The 17,226-nt window shown below is 38.7% G+C and overlaps 1 protein-coding gene across 1 annotated transcript in view; it reads right to left on the bottom strand.

Moving 5' to 3' along the window:
• LOC133550073 (thrombospondin-type laminin G domain and EAR repeat-containing protein-like) overlaps positions 1-14,859 on the bottom strand; it is a 47,951-nt gene extending 33,092 nt beyond the window's left edge. The window contains exons 1-2 of the mRNA XM_061896113.1: positions 14,500-14,859; positions 1,455-1,660 (exon numbers count right to left, since the gene is read on the bottom strand). Of these exons, the coding sequence (XP_061752097.1) occupies positions 1,455-1,660; positions 14,500-14,584 (291 nt within the window). The 5' untranslated portion in view covers positions 14,585-14,859. The remainder of the gene's footprint in view (positions 1-1,454; positions 1,661-14,499) is intronic.
• Between the last annotated feature and the right edge of the window lie 2,367 nt (positions 14,860-17,226).

The following is a 17,226-nucleotide window of genomic DNA, read 5'->3' as shown; positions in this document are numbered from 1 at the left end:
ACACAAGTGAATGCAACGCATACTTGGTCAACAGCCATACAGGTCACACTGAGGGTGGTCGTATAAACAACTTTAACACCGTTACTAATATACGCCACAATGTCAACACACACCAAACAAGAATGACAAACACGTTTCGGGAGAACATTCGCACCGTAACACAACATAAACACAACACAACAAATACCCAGAACCCCTTGCAGGACTAACTCTTCCGTGATGCTGCAATAAACTCCGCCCACCCCAACCTCCTCATGCTCTGTCAGGGAGAGCATGTCACAAATTCCAAGCTGCTGTTTTGAGGCATGTGAAAAAAAAATAATGCACTTTGTGACTTCAATAATAAATATGGCAGTGCCATGTTGGCATTTTTTTCCATAACTTGAGTTGATTTATTTTGGAAAACCTTGTTACATTGTTTAATGCATCCAGCGGGGCATCACAACAAAATTAGGCATAATAATGTGTTAATTCCACCACTGTATATATCGGTATCCATTGATATCGGAATCGATAATTAAGAGTTTGACTATATCGGAATATCGGCAAAAAAGCCATAATCGGACATTACTAATTGGAACCGGCCCAAAGGCTGCTGCTGTTTTGCAAACACCAAAACTCCATCAGGAATTTTCAAAATAGGGTCCTGGGGAAACTAATTAAGTCATAAAAATGGGGTCCCACTTTTTTGTAATCGTTTTGAAAACAAATGATAAATGTATGCATTATGCTGTTATATCTCACATTCTATATCGTCCCTCCATCCATTTCTACCGCTTATTCCCTTTTGGGGTCGCGGGTGCGCCGGCGCCTATCTCAGCTACAATCGGGCGGAAGGCGGGGTACACCCTGGTCAAGTCGCCACCTCATCGCAGGGCCAACACAGATAGACAACATTCACACTCACATTCAAACACATTGTGTTTTGGAAAAAGGTTGTCATAAATGTTACTTAATCCATCAAAAAAAAATAATATAAAAGAAAACACATTCTTATGCATATGTAAATGTATTCAATTATAAACATTCATTCACTTTCTTCTTTCCTTCATGGATCTAAACTTTATCGCTGCTGGTATTTTTTTCTGTATTTTTATTGTTATTTTCAGAATGTCTTTGTTCTATTTTTTTCAATCCGAAATTGTCTTTATTTTTTTAGTTTTAATGCCATGATTTTAATAGTCCGGGTGTGCACGGATTTTCCTCCATGCGGCCCCTGAGTTAAAATGAGTTTGACACCCCTGCTTTAAAGGCACATTTTAACCTAAACTGTTAACAAAAAGTACACAAAAAAGCAAAACAATAAAGTGTTCTCCCACTTATGACAGTGATGCTAACTTTTGACTTAACTGCAAAAATTCCCCGAGAAAGCCAAAGGATTGCAAAGTTAAAACATCACAATGTATCACGAGGCAGTCAGGAAATCGCACTTGACGTGTTTGCTTTTTGCTCACCTCGTGTGCGAAGCGAGCGAATTTTAGCGTCACGACGATGGAAAAGTCTTTGGGGAAAAGCTGGCAGTTGAGCAACAAGTGAGAGGAAGCCTGGGGCCTGGAAAATTGTACGCCCTTCACACCTCCGGAGGGTCTCACGTGCACCCCTGGCAGGGGTCTGGAGGTGTCCTCAAGGACAAGAGACAGGAGGTCCAGAGGAGCCACATCTGGATGTCATTGAAGTAAAGGCAGGTCAGTAGTGATGCAGTTGCACAGAACATTCTTTGGACTGCTTGGCCCCTTCTCATGGGGTTTGAAAAATGCTTTGAAATGCTTAAAACCGTTTCTTACATAACAAAACACTCAGACTTATTTTGTTCATCTTTTTTTTCCCCTCTAATTTGCTATGTGGTCTAAACTAGTGTAAAACCATCAATTTTCTACCGCTTGTCCCTTTTAAGGCAGAGCTGGGCAAAGATTTTGACACGGGGGGCCACATTGAGAGAAAAAAAATGTGTCTGGGGGCCAAATTGTATGTGTGTATAAATGATGTATACACATTTAGTTTTAAAAATCTGCTGTTCAGTATGTGTTCTTGGGTCCCTTTTTTTCCTAGGAAAACTAATACCAAAAGTCCCAATGTCCAATAGAGTTCTAAAAACAGACGACCTCAAAAAAAAATGGAATGGAATCGTCCAGTTTTTTATTGAATTTGACACCCAAAATGTACATGAAAATAAAGAAAGTGGGATATACAATATTAACTATGAACAATAAAACACTGAATATTAACAACATATGAACGTCGCTCCTCTTTTACTTCTCAGACTCAAAAAATGTGTCTGGGGCCAAAGTGTGTGTGTGTGTATAAATGACATATACACATTTAGCTTTAAAAATTTGCTGTACAGTATGTGTTCTTGGGTCCCTTTTTTTCTAGGAACACTAATACCAAAAGTCCCAATGTCCAATAGAGTTCTAAAAACAGACGACCTCAAAAAAAATGGAATGGAATCGTCCATTTTTTTTACTGAATTGGACACCCAAAATGTACATGAAAATAAAGAAAGTGGGATACACAATATTAACTACGAACAATAAAACACTGAATATTAACAACATATGAACGTCGCTCCTCTTTTACTTCTCAGACTCAAAAAATGTGTCTGGGGCCAAAGTGTATGTGTGTATAAATAATATACACACATTTAGCTTTAAAAATCTGCTGTTCAGTATGTGTTCTTGGGTCCCTTTTTTTTCCAGGAACACTAATACCAAAAGTCCCAATGTCCGATAGAGTTCTAAAAACAGACGACCTCAAAAAAAATGGAATGGAATCGTCCATTTTTTTTACTGAATTGGACACCCAAAATGTACATGAAAATAAAGAAAGTGGGATATACAATATTAACTATGAACAATAAAACACTGAATATTAACAACATATGAACGTCGCTCCCCTTTTACTTCTCAGACCAGCTCCTCGACAGTTGTGCCTCTTTTAAAATCAAGCAAAACGCAACAGATGTTTAAAAAACATGCAACACATGCAAATATATTTTATTAGATTTTACAGTTAAAATGACATTAAACAGTCATACTTTGCTCACGCAAACACATCCACTCGTACACACTCACATACACACTTGAGGAGAGAGGTGCACTCAAACTTTAAAGGCTCAAGGATTATTAGAAAAGATACCCAAATAATGTATATATATACAGTGGGGCAAAAAAGTATTTAGTCAGCCACCGATTGTGCAAGTTCTCCCACTTAAAATGATTACAGCGGTCTGTAATTTTCATCATAGGTACACTTCAACTGTGAGAGACGGAATGTGAAAAAAAAAAAATCCATGAATTCACATTGTAGGAATTTTTAAGAATTTATTCGTAAATGATGGTGGAAAATAAGTATTTGGTCAACCATTCAAATCTCTCACTGATGGAAGGAGGTTTTGCCTCAAAATCTCACGATACATGGCCTCATTCAATCTTTCCTTAACACGGATCAATCGTCCTGTCCCCTTAGCAGAAAAACAGCCCCAAAGCCACCAAACCTTCACAGTAGGTTTGGTGTTCATGGGATGCAACGCAGTATTCTTCTTCCTCCAAACACGACAAGTTGAGTTTACACCAAAAAGTTCTATTTTGGTTTCATTTGACCACATGACATTCTCCCAATCCTCTGCTGTATCATCCATGTATCCATTTTGGTATAAACTCAACTCGTCGTGTTTGGAGGAAGAAGAATACTGAGTTGCATCCCAAGAACACCACACCTACTGTGAAGCATGGGGGTGGAAACATCATGCTTTTAGGGCTGTTTTTCTGCTAAGGGGACAGGACGATTGATCCGTGTTAAGGAAAGAATGAATGGGGCCATGTATCGTGAGATTTTGAGCCAAAACCTCCTTCCATCAGTGAGAGCTTTGAATGGTTGACCAAATACTTATTTTCCACCATAATTTACAAATAAATTATTTAAAATTCCTACAATGTGAATTCCTGGATTTTTTTCCCCACATTCTGTCTCTCACAGTAGAAGTGTACCTATGATGAAAATTACAGACCTCTGTCATCATTTTAAGTGGGAGAACTTGCACAATCGCTGGCTGACTAAATACTTTTTTGCTCCACTGTATATGTCCATCCATCCTGCTGCGGCTAATGATCAGCAGGCGATCCAGACCACAGCAAAAATGGATGAATATTCCTCGGCATCAAGGATCCTCAGGAAGTGATCACAAGATCACCTCCCGAGGGCCTGTCCACCGTACACACTTAAAAATGAAAACAATAAGTACAAATTACAGGGCTTGATCAATACAAAACAATAATCACAAAACAAAAAATGTGAGGGAAGTCTTGTTTGTTTTTCTTTCTTGTGATCTACGTATTTTATTTTGAAAAGCTACCCTCTTGTTTCAGATCACGGGTCCTTCCTCTTGTGTCACCAGTCTGACGTCATCCTTGATTCCTGATTGTTTCCACCTGTTCCCCATCACTCCCACATCCTATTTAAGCTCACTTCCCCGTTTGTCCTTTGCCAGATCGTCTCGTCTATCGTGCCTTTCTATCGTCAATCAATCAATCAATCAATGTTTATTTATATAGCCCCAAATCACAAATGTCTCAAAGGACTGCACAAATCATTACGACTACAACATCCTCGGAAGAACCCACAAAAGGGCAAGGAAAACTCACACCCAGTGGGCAGGGAGAATTCACATCCAGTGGGACGCCAGTGACAATGCTGACTATGAGAAACCTTGGAGAGGACCTCAGATGTGGGCAACACCCCCCCCCCCTCTAGTGTTCATGTCCTTGATTCCCTCCTTGCCTTGCTCCTGTTTTTTCTTGTTCTCCCTAATTTTTGATCATAGCAGTTATTTTTTGCTGAAATTTAGAGTTTTTCGAGCGTCCTTGGTTTTCCTTCGTCGACCTAATTGGTGAGTTTTTTGTTATACCAAATTTCGTTTTATTTCCTCATTGAGTGATTTTTTGTTTATTCATAGATATTGTATTTGTGTATATCATTAGAGTTTATTTTTCCTCCTGTTGGAGCGCTTTTTGTTAATTCTTCTTGATATTCTATTTTTGTTAGGTTAGTTTCTTAAAGTAGTATTCCTCGTTTTTTGGAGTGATTTTTTTGAGTTAAGTGTTTATCCTCGGATTTATTTTCCGTACGTTGTATACATTTTTGTGAAATACTTTTTTACCGGAGGTTAAAAAGTTATTTCAAAATAAAAGCTGTTATTTTTGGAAACTTCCTCTCTGCATCTGGGTCCTCTCATTTCCAAGTCGTAACAAAAAAAAAAAAAAACCAAGTAAGCCATGACAAAACCATATCAAAAGTGACACAAAAAAACAATTGTTGTGTAGAATCAATACAAAAAAAAAAAAAAATATGCAATTAAGAATGCAAAGTGTAATAAACACCTAAAATATGATATATTATCACGTAAAAATCAATCAATCAATCATCAATCAATCTTTATTTATATAGCCCCAAATCACAAATGCCTCAAAGGACTGCACAAATCATTACGACTACAACATCCTCGGAAGAACCCAAAAAAGGGCAAGGAAAACTCACACCCAGTGGGCAGGGAGAATTCACATCCAGTGGGACGCCAGTGACAATGCTGACTATGAGAAACCTTGGAGAGGACCTCAAATGTGCTTCCGCATCTGTTTCTGGCTGCCCTGAAAACAAACCCCGCCCACTCTGCTTTGTTCCTGCTCTGAGCTGCTGTGACGAAGATTACCGTAATAACTCGTACAACACCCAAAAGCGCAGATTTCAACCATTGACACACTTTCTATAATTCAAGACTTACAATAATTTAAAAACAGCACTGCACATCATAATGGCGGCTACAGTTTTTGATGTTAAAGGTCTAAAAAAAAAATGATGAAGAACGTCCGGCGGGCCGGATTGAAAATCTTATTAGGCCGCATGTTGTAAAGATTGCGGGGGGGCTGAAGCCTATCCCGGAAGGCAGGGTTAAGCCCTGGACAAGTCGCCATCTCATCGCTGGGCCAAAACTAAAATCGTAGCAGTAGTAGTAATAGTAGTAGTAGTAGTATTAAAATTTAATACTACTACTAGGTGTGGCGAAATTATTCCCTGGATTTGACCCATCACCCTGGATCACCCCCTGGGAGGTGAGGGGAGCAGTGGGCAGCAGCGGTGGCCACGCCCGGGAATCAGTAGTAGTACGATACTGTATGTGTGTTTTTCCCATTAAATATGTATAATTATATACACAATTTTAATGATTGTATTACACTATGATTATTTTACCTTGAACCGTATATATTTTTTTACCTCGAATATGTTTCAAAACTGTTAAATGATATTTATATAGATTTTCTTCCATTCATCCATCTATTTTCTACCGCTTATTCCCTTTGGGGTCACAGGGGGCGCTGGGGCCTATCTCAGCTACAACCGGGCGGAAGGCGGCGTACACCCTGGACAAGTCGCCACCTCATCACAGGACCAACACAGATAGACAGACAACATTCACACTCACATTCACACACTAGGGCCAATTTATTGTTGCCAATCAATCTATCCCCAGGTGCATGTCTTTATAAAATGTGTATAATTGTCTTTCTAATGTTACAAAACCTTATCTATTATTTAAAAAAAAGAAACATTACAGTATAGTATTTTTAGCTTAGTTGGCCTATACTCTAATGTATTTTTAGCATTTATATCTATATTTACAAAACCCAAAACCAGTGAAGTTGGCACATTGTGTAAATGGTAAATAAAAACAGAATACAAATCCTTTTCAACCTGTATTCAATTGAATAGACTGCAAAGACAAGATACTTAAGAAATGCTCATCAAACACTTATTTGGAACAGCCCACAGGTGAACATGCTAATTGGGAACAGGTGGGTGCCATGATTGGATATAAAAGCAGCTTCTATGAAATGCTCAGTCATTCACAAACAAGGATGGGGCGTGGGTCACCGCTTTGTGAATACACGCCTGAAGAAATTGCTTAAGAAAAACATTTCTCAACCAGCTATTGCAAGGAATTTAATGATTTCACCATCTACGGTCTGTAATATCATCAAAGGGTTCAGAGAATCTGGAGAAATCACTGCACGTAAGCAGCAAGGCTGAAAATCAACACTGAATGCCCGTGACCTTCGATCACTGAGGTGGTACTGCGTCAAAAAGCGACATCAGAGTTTAAAGGATATCACCGCATGGGCTCAGGAACACTTCAGAAAACCACTGTCAGTAACTACAGTTCGTCACTACATCTGTAAGTGCAAGTTAAAACTCTACTATGCAAAGTGAAAGCCATTTATCAACAACACCCAGAAACGCAGCTCATCTAAGATGGACTAATGCAAAGTGGAAAAGTGTTCTGTGGTCTGACGAGTCCACATTTCAAATTGTTTTTCGAAAACTGCGGACGTCGTGTCCTCCGGACCAAAGAGGAAAAGAACCATCTGGATTGTTCTAGGGTGCAAAGTTCACAAGGCAGCATCTGTGATGGTATGGGGGTGTATTAGTGACCAAGGCATGGGTAACTTACACATCTGTGAAGGCGCCATTAATGCTGAAAAGTACATACAGGTTTAGGAGCAACATGTGTTGCCATCCAAGCAACGTTATCATGGACGCCCCTGCTTATTTCAGCAAGACAATGCCAAGCTACATGCCACAACAGCGGGGCTTTATAGTAAAATAGTGTGGGTACTAGACTGGCTTGCCTCTAGTCCAGACCTGTCTCCCATTGAAAATGTGTGGCGCATTATGAAGCCTAAAATACCACAACTGAGATCCCGGACTGTTGAATAACTTAAGCTGTACATCAAGCAAGAAAGGGAAATAATAATTCCACCTAAAAAGCTTCAAAAATTGCTCTCCTCAGTTCCCAAACGTTAACTGAGTGTTGTTAAAAGGAAAGGCCATGTAACACAGTGGTAAAAATGCCCCTGTGCCAACTTTTTTTTGCAATGTGTTGCTGCCATTAAATTTTTTGTAAAAGATTATTTGCAAAACAAATTCAGTTTCTCAGTTTGAACATTAAATATTGTCACTTAGTGGATGCACAACGACCAGTCAGCAGGATTGCAGGTAAGACTTGCTTCTAATATAATCAAACAAAAGAACACGGACACAAAAGTGGAAAAATAAAGCGCGTGCCTACGCACGGGAAACTAACGCTAAACTTAGCTGGAGACAAAAGTACTAAAATATAACGTGCCGACCGCACGGAAAGACATAGAACAGAATACTTAACGTGACTTGTTGCATAAAGCAAACAATGGACCGAGGAAGAACTAAGGAATCAGGTGGGCTTAAATACACAAATAATAATCAGAAACAGGTGTGTGACAGGAGCCCGTGAGGAGGAGCGCAATACGTTGCCATGGTGACTAAAACAAACGAGGTAAATGCTCAAACAAGGATCGGCAGAGTCCAGAAACAAACATGATGAAAAACATATCAAAAGGCAAAACCATAAACGATCCGAGTCGCGGATCGTGACAAATATCTTGTCTTTGCAGTCCATTCAATTGAATGCAGGTTGAAAAGGATTTGCGAATCATTGCATTCTGTTATTATTTATGATTTACACAACGTGCCAACTTTTTGGGTTTTGTAGATATTTTATATATTATGTTACGTGACGGGATTTTGTTTGTTTACACGACAACATGATACATTATCCCTTTTAAAAATATCCAACTTGTATTCGAACAATTAGAAACAAATAATATCAACAATTAAATCGAATATGAACGAGGGCATAATGTATTATGTTACTAATTACGTATAAAATACTACACGGTCTAGCTCCAGCCTATCTTGTCGATTGTATTGTACCATATGTCCCGGCAAGAAATCTGCGTTCAAAAGACTCCGGCTTATTAGTGATTCCTAGAGCCCAAAAAAAGTCTGCGGGCTATAGAGCGTTTTCCGTTCGGGCTCCAGTACTCTGGAATGCCCTCCCGGTAACAGTTCGAGATGCCACCTCAGTAGACGCATTTAAGTCTCACCTTAAAACTCATCTGTATATTCTAGCCTTTAAATAGACCTCCTTTTTAGACCAGTTGATCTGCCGCTTCTTTTCTTTCTCCTATGTCCCCCCCTCCCTTGTGGAGGGGGTCCGGTCCGATGACCATGGATGAAGTACTGGCTGTCCAGAGTCGAGACCCAGGATGGACCGCTCGCCTGTATCGGTTGGGGACATCTCTACGCTGCTGATCCGCCTCCGCTTGAGATGGTTTCCTGTGGACGGGACTCTCGCTGCTGTCTTGGATCCGCTTTGAACTGAACTCTCGCGGCTGTGTTGGAGCCACTATGGATTGAACTTTCACAGTATCATGTTAGACCCGCTCGACATCCATTGCTTTCGGTCCCCTAGAGGGGGGGGGGGGGAGGGGGGGTTGCCCACATCTGAGGTCCTCTCCAAGGTTTCTCATAGTCAGCATTGTCACTGGCGACCCACTGGATGTGAATTCTCCTTGCCCACTGGGTGTGAGTTTTCCTTGCCCTTTTGTGGGTTCTTCCGAGGATGTTGTAGTCGTAATGATTTGTGCAGTCCTTTGAGACATTTGTGATTTGGGGCTATATAAATAAACATTGATTGATTGAAGGGGACAAGCGGTAGGAAATGGATGGATGGATAAACGAGTATTTCAGTAACTAATTCTTGCAAGGCTAATACGATAATAGTGCGGTGGTGAATAGAGAAAAAGGATGATGAAGTGAAGATGAGTTAGCACACCCACAGTGACAGATTAGTTTCAGGGTTATTTCACAGCAACAAGTCTGACATTGTGACTGCTTAGCTTCATCTGAGTGATAACCTGGGGGAAGAAACTGGCCTTTTGACGGCTTGTTTTGCTGTACAGTGATATCTAATGCCTTCCGCAGCCAAAGATAACAATGAGATACAATATCTTATAATACATATCTTGATAATGATATCAATGTAGGGTCGTGGTCCAAAGCTTACATACACTTGTAAAGGACATAATGTCATTTTTTTTTTGTGATAGAGTGAGTGGAGCACATACTTGTTGGTCACAAAAAAACATTCATGAAGTTTGGTTCTTTTATGCATTTATTACGGGTCTATTGAAGATGTGACCAAATCTGCTGGGTCAAAAGTATACGTACAGCAATGTTCATTTTTGCTTACATGTGGCGAGTTTCACTGCAATGGTAGCCATCCACAAGCTTCTGGTAGAATTTTTGACCACTCCCCTAGACAAAATTGGTGCAGTTCAGCTAAATGTGTTGGTTTTCCGACATGGACTTGTTTCTTCAGCATTGTCCACACGTTTGAGTCAAGACCAGAGGTGGGTAGAGTAGCCAGAAATTGTACTCAAGTAAGAGTACTGTTACTTTAGAGATGTATTACTCAAGTAAAAGTAAGGAGTAGTCACCCAAATATTTATTTGAGTAAAAGTACAGAGTATGTTGTGAAAAAACTACTCAAGTACCGAGTAACTGATGAGTAACCTGTTAGTTTAATGATTACGGCAACAAATAATGCACAAAAACATAAAAATAGCAATGAGCAAATTCAGAGCCAGGAATATCTCTTAAGCAACTAAAACAATAATATATATTAAATAATGCTACATTAACATAAAAAAATATGGCACATTGAGCCACAATAATTTAACAGCACCATAGGCTCAGTAGGCATTGATTGATTGATTGATTGATTGAAACTTGTATTAGTAGATTGCAGTACAGTACATATTCCGTACAATTGACCACTAAATGGTACCACCCCAATAAGATTTTTAAAGTTAATCAATTACTTAATAAATGACCAAGTCGAGGTGATTATACATAAATTTATAAATACAGTATATAATTTATATTTTTTGCCGTTTTTGTTCACATGTTAAAGGTGTTTTAATGAATATACATGCATGTTTAACACATAGATTCCTATCTTTCATGAAGACAAGAATATAAGTTTGTGTATTACCTGATTCTGATGACTTGCATTGATTGGAATCAGACAGTATAGTGCTGAAAACGTCCACGTTTTCAAATGGAGGAGAAAAAAAAAGTTCCTCCTTTCTGTCTAATACCACATGAAACTCGTTGGTTTTTGGCATCTTATTAGTCCAGCTTCCATATTCGTTTTTATACACTTTACAATAAATACATTGGCGGCAAACTCCGACGTTTGCTAGCTTGTATGCTCTGGCTTTCGGAGACTCTTATTTTGTTGGCGCAGGCGCAATGGAGCGGCAATTTTATTGTGAAGACAGGAACTGTGCGATCAGTCTTTAGGCTTTTGACGGGAAGTACGGTTGAAAATAAAAAAGTGTCTTTTTTCCTTTACACTTTTGATTGATTGATTGAAACTTTTATTAGTAAATTGCACAGTACATTACATATTCCGTACAATTGACCACTAAATGGTAACACCCCAATAAGTTTTTCAACTTGCTTAAATCGGGTTTTACGTGTGACGGTCATGTGACCGCCTGGCTCTGTTTGATTGGTCCAACGTCACCAGTGACTGCATGTAATTGGTGAAACCCAGGCATGCGTAGATCCTACTTTGAAAAACCAAAACAAACATTAATAGATCGATAAAAAAAAAAGTAGCGAGTAGCGAGCTGAATGTAGATAAATGGAGCGGAGTAAAAGTAGTGTTTCTTCTCCATGAATATACTCAAGTAAAAGTAAAAGTATGTTGCATAAAAACTACTCTTAGAAGTACAATGTATCCCAAAAGTTACTCAAGTAGATGTAACGGAGTAAATGTAGCGCGTTACTACCCACCTCTGGTCAAGACTTTGGGAGGGCCATTCCAAAACCTTAATTCTAGCCTGATTTAGCCATTATTTTACCACTTTTGAGGTGTGTTTGGGGTCATTGTCCTGTTGGAACACCCAACTGCGCCCAAGACCCAACCTCCAGGCTGAGGATTTTAGGTTGTCCTGAATAATTGAGGAAAACCTCCTTTTTCATTGTCCCATTTACTCTCTGTGAAGCACCAGTTCCATTAGCAGCAAAACAGGCCCATAGCATAATACCACCACCACCATGCTTGACGGTAGGGTGGTGTTCCTTGAATTAATGGGCCTCACCTTTTCTCCTCCAAAAATATTGCTGGGTGTTGTGGCCGAACATCTCAATTTTTGTTTCATCTGACTACAGAACTTTCCTCCAGAAGGTCTTATCTTTGTCCGTGTGATTTTTAGTACACCCATAATAAATTCATAAAAGTGAAGTGAATTATATTTATATAGCGCTTTTCTCTAGTGACTCAAAGCGCTTTACATAGTGAAACCCAATATCTAAGTTACATTTAAACCAGTGTGGGTGGCACTGGGAGCAGGTGGGTAAAGTGTCTTGCCCAAGGACACAACGGCAGTGACTAGGATGGCGGAAGCGGGAATCGAACCTGCAACCCTCAAGTTGCTGGCACGGCCGCTCTACCAACCGAGCTATGAATGCTTTTGTGACTAACAAGTATGTGCTCCGATCACTCTATCACTAAAAAATAAGAGTTGTAGAAATGATTGGAAACTCAAGACAGCCATGACATTATGTTCCTTACAAGTGTATGTAAACTTTTGACCACGACTGTGTGTATGTACAGTACAGGCCAAACGTTTGGACACACCTTCTCCTCATTTCATGACTATTTACATTGTAGATTGTCACTGAAGGCTTCAAAACTACGAATGAACACATGTGGAGTTATGTACTTAACAAAAAAAAAGTGAAATAACTGAAAAAAAGGTTTTGTTTTTTTTGGTTTCTTCAAAATAGCCGCCTTTTGCTCTGATTACTGCTTCGCACACTCTTGGCATTCTCTCGATGAGCTTCAAGCGCACCTGTGAAGTGAAAACATTTCATGTGACTACCTCTTCAAGCTCATCCAGAGAATGTCAAGAGTGTGCGAAAAAGTAATCAGAGCAAAGGGTGGCTATTTTGAAGAAACCAGAATATAAAACATGTTTTCAGTTATTTCACCTTTTTTTTTTTTTTGTTAAGTACATAACTCAACATGTGTTCATTCATAGTTTTGATGCCCTGAATGAATGAGTGAATGAATGGTTTATTTTGAGCCATGCAAACAAAACAAAAGAATGACATAAAATACAAAATAAATATATATATATACATTATTTTTACACCTACATTGAAAACATTACATGTGACAAATCTTTTGTAGATGTCAAGATTGGCTCAAAATGGAGTGGGAAGAAGTAAACTTATTTGGTCCCACCCCCTATACATATACAATATATATATACACTATATTATACAATAATACATATAATATAATTCAATTCAGTGGTTGCTGCATAGATGCTATATATTATCTATATATAATACATTTAAATTCACACACACTTACATATATACATATGAACACACACATATATACACATCACACACATATATGTACACACATATATACAATGTGTATATTATATACATATATATATATAAATGGATTGTATATGTAGCCTTCAGTGACTATCTACAATGTAAATAGTCATGAAAATAAGGACAAAGCATTGAATGAGAAGGTATGTCCAAACTTTTTACATGTACTGTGTATATATATATATATATATATATATATATATATATATATATATATATATATATATATATATATATATATATATATATATAAAGTCAGTCAGCTAAGTACTTTTAAAAATGAGTTAAAATACTTGTAAATTCAAAATTTCACTCACCTTAAAAAAATGTTTTTACCTCAATGTACATTTCCAAAAACAATTTACTTTATTTTTACATTAACCCTATTCTACTACCCATATTACTTAATTTTTCCTTTTTTTGGCATGTACTGTACATTTTCCTGTCATTTGACTTACATTTAAGTAACTCAATATTATTTCTCGCACTGTAAAGATGCAAATACATTATTCAATTGCACAACCCACGAGCATAAAAAAAAAAACAGACATGTCTTCTTAAGTTTGTGTGCTCTTGCAAAACAGTTGCAGGCATAATGGAAAATGCTTTTTAGGCATTTAATATTTCAATTGAAAACAATCTTTCTGTAGTGACAATTAAAGTGGTTTTATGGAGACGATTGTGTGTCATAAAAGTGGGCGCTGCCTTCCTTTTTGAGGGCATGAAAGCTTCTGAAGTGGGAACTCCTGCTATTACCTAATAAATAATGTCATAGCATGCATGCATGCAGGAATTCCTGCTGTGTGAAGAACAGCCCAGGGTGTTGTTGAGGCTCCGGGTGTGGTTGATATACAAGTGTCATGATTAATTGTAGCCAATAAAGCCCAAATAACATCATAATAACACATGCTTGTTGTTTGGTGTCTGTATTGGTTTTTGCGAATAAAATGAAAACAAATCTCGTTCTATCCGCTGCGCCTCCAGACGATGCGAATGCTATCCAGAGGAATTTTGGCTGGAGGGCCTTTCCCGGAATTTCAGATGGAACCATAAATAGCTGCCGCTGGATGATCATTAACGGGGGAATCACTTCACCTTAGCTTCCAGAGCAATTAAAGGAGAAGAGAAAGGTTGACGGGGGCTTACCTGGACATTGTGCCCTCAGGTCAGAGGTCATGTGGGTGGCCCTCAGGCTTAGAAGAAGGAGCTGCACGAAGATCAGCGATGACATCACCGCACGGTTTCAGTAGTTGTTCGCTGGAAACGTCTCCATGTCAAAGTGTTTCCATATGGGATGATGCCCTGGAGAGAAATTCCTTTGCGAACGGGTCATAGAAAACATCTTCACATAATTCTAAACAAAATTAAAAAAATGTATATATAAAACAAGCGGTCCGGTCCTGTTGGGGAAAAACAAAATGAAGAAGGAGCCGAGAATGTTCCGGATGATGTCCGTGTGTCTGTGTGTCTGTGAGAGTGAGGAGAGCCGTGCACCTGCAGAGCCCTTTTTCAAGGCCCTGCCATGCAAATGAGCCTGTCACTCATCCGCCTGCTTTTTCCCGCCCCTTTAAGCACACACACACGCACACACACACGCACACACACACACACACACACACACACACACACACACACACACACACACACACACACACACACACTTTTTCTTGTATTTGTTACCTTTTTGAGACCTCTGAAAAAAGCCTACCTCATTAAGACCACCCTTTCTAGATATATAATGATTTGTATTTACAACATTAATAATATATACATACTATGCAAACATAAAAAAAAAAGTATTTTGATTTTCTTTTGTTTGTAATTTGTTTTTAATCTTCATTATTTACTTCTTTATTACAATGTCTTTATATATATATTTATTTAATTTATTTATTTTTTTTTTTGCCAAAGGGAGCGCATTTCAATTTCTTACACACACTTGTTATTTCATATGTTGACCAGAGGGAGAGCACTTTTAAAACCAACACACAGTCATTTTGAAAAAGCCCTCCTTGTTTGGGACCACCCTAATTTTTGTAGATTTCACCACCGCGGGGTGCAAATGAGACATTCTCTATTAGATGCAATAGTTTTCCGTATTGGGACCATGATTTATGTCCTAATTTATTCACCGGTCCTCATATGGAAGGTACGTTTTCTTGTTGATGTCTCAAGAACACACACACACACACACACACACACACACACACACACACACACACACACACACACACACACACACACTTTTTCTTGTATTTGTTACCTTTTTGAGACCACTGAAAAAAGCCTACCTCTTTAGGACCACACTTTCTAGATAGATAATGATTTGTATTTACAACATTAATAATGTATACATACTATGCAAATATATAAAAAAAAAAGTTTTTGGAATTTTTGGTTTGTAATTACTTTTTAATCTTCATTATTTACTTCATTTTTACAGTATGTCTTTATATATATATATTTATTTTATTTGCCCTGTGATGAGGTGGCGACTTGTCCAGGGTGTACCCCGCCTTCCGCCCGATTGTAGCTGGGATAGGCGCCAGCGCCCCCCGCGACCCCAGAAGGAAATAAGCGGTAGAAAATGGATGGATGGATTTATTTTATTTTATTTTAAATTTTTTTGCCAAAGGGAGCGCATTTCAATTTCTTACACACACTTGTTATTTCATATGATGACCAGAGGGAGAGCACTTTTAAAACCAACACACAGGCGCCACACCTGCTGTTTGGGTTGGTCTCTCTGGGCGGCTGGGGCCGTACTCCGGCTCCCACGCACACTGGGAGTCAAATATATTGTACACACACACACACATATACTCACACACACACACACACACACACCGTTATTCATACATACAAACGTACAAATCTAGACTCCAAACATCCCAGAATAAACTAATCTGGTTACTTTTAGACCTCCACCCCAGATCACACCTCAATCCAACCCACTTCTCCAAAGTGGGCTGGCTCAGGGTGGAGGACAGAGTAAAACAACTTGCACTGAGCCTAGTCTATAAAATCCGCTACACCTCCTTGATACCGAAGTACATGTCAAATTACTTCCTTAACGTAAATGACCGCCATAACCACAACACCCGGGGGAGCTCCACAAACCACGTTAAACCCAGATTTCGATCTAACAAAGGTCTTAACTCATTCTCTTTCTATGCCACATCAATGTGGAATGCACTCCCAAAAGGTATAAAAGTAAGTGCATCTCTATATTCCTTCAAAACCGCTCTAAAACAACACCTCCAGGCAACTTTAAGACTTTACTAATACCCTCCTCCATTCACATCCCATCTCCCCGGATTATAAACAACTCAATTGTACTTCTAATGTATATACTTGTTCTTATGCTATGTGAACTCACTATGTTCTCTGCTGGCTGTACATATCCTACTAAATAAGACCTACACTGTTTCAATGTCCACATTTCTCTGTTGATGCAATTGTTGATGACTGAAGTTCTGATATCAACCAAAGCTCCTCATCCCACCCCCCGATTGTAAATAATGTAAATAATTCAATGTACATACTATGATGATTAACTTGTGTGATGACTGTATTATGTTGATAGTATATATTTGTACCATGAATTGATTAACGTGGACCCCGACTTAAACAAGTTGAAAAACTTATTCGGGTGTTACCATTTAGTGGTCAATTGTACGGAATATGTACTGTACTGTGCAATCTACTAATAAAAGTATCAATCAATCAATCAAAACTGTACATAGGTACCTACGCTCCCACATACATACACAAATAAAGTTCATACCTACATATTCCAAGTTCGTCCATTTACACGCACATTCACGGTACTAATATACACATACTGTACATATACATTCTCTGTACAAAAAT

The sequence above is a fragment of the Nerophis ophidion genome, linkage group LG03, assembly GCF_033978795.1.
Source record: "Nerophis ophidion isolate RoL-2023_Sa linkage group LG03, RoL_Noph_v1.0, whole genome shotgun sequence".
NCBI classification, from domain to species: Eukaryota; Metazoa; Chordata; class Actinopteri; order Syngnathiformes; family Syngnathidae; genus Nerophis; species Nerophis ophidion.
This window is presented reverse-complemented; position numbering and strand designations above follow the sequence as displayed.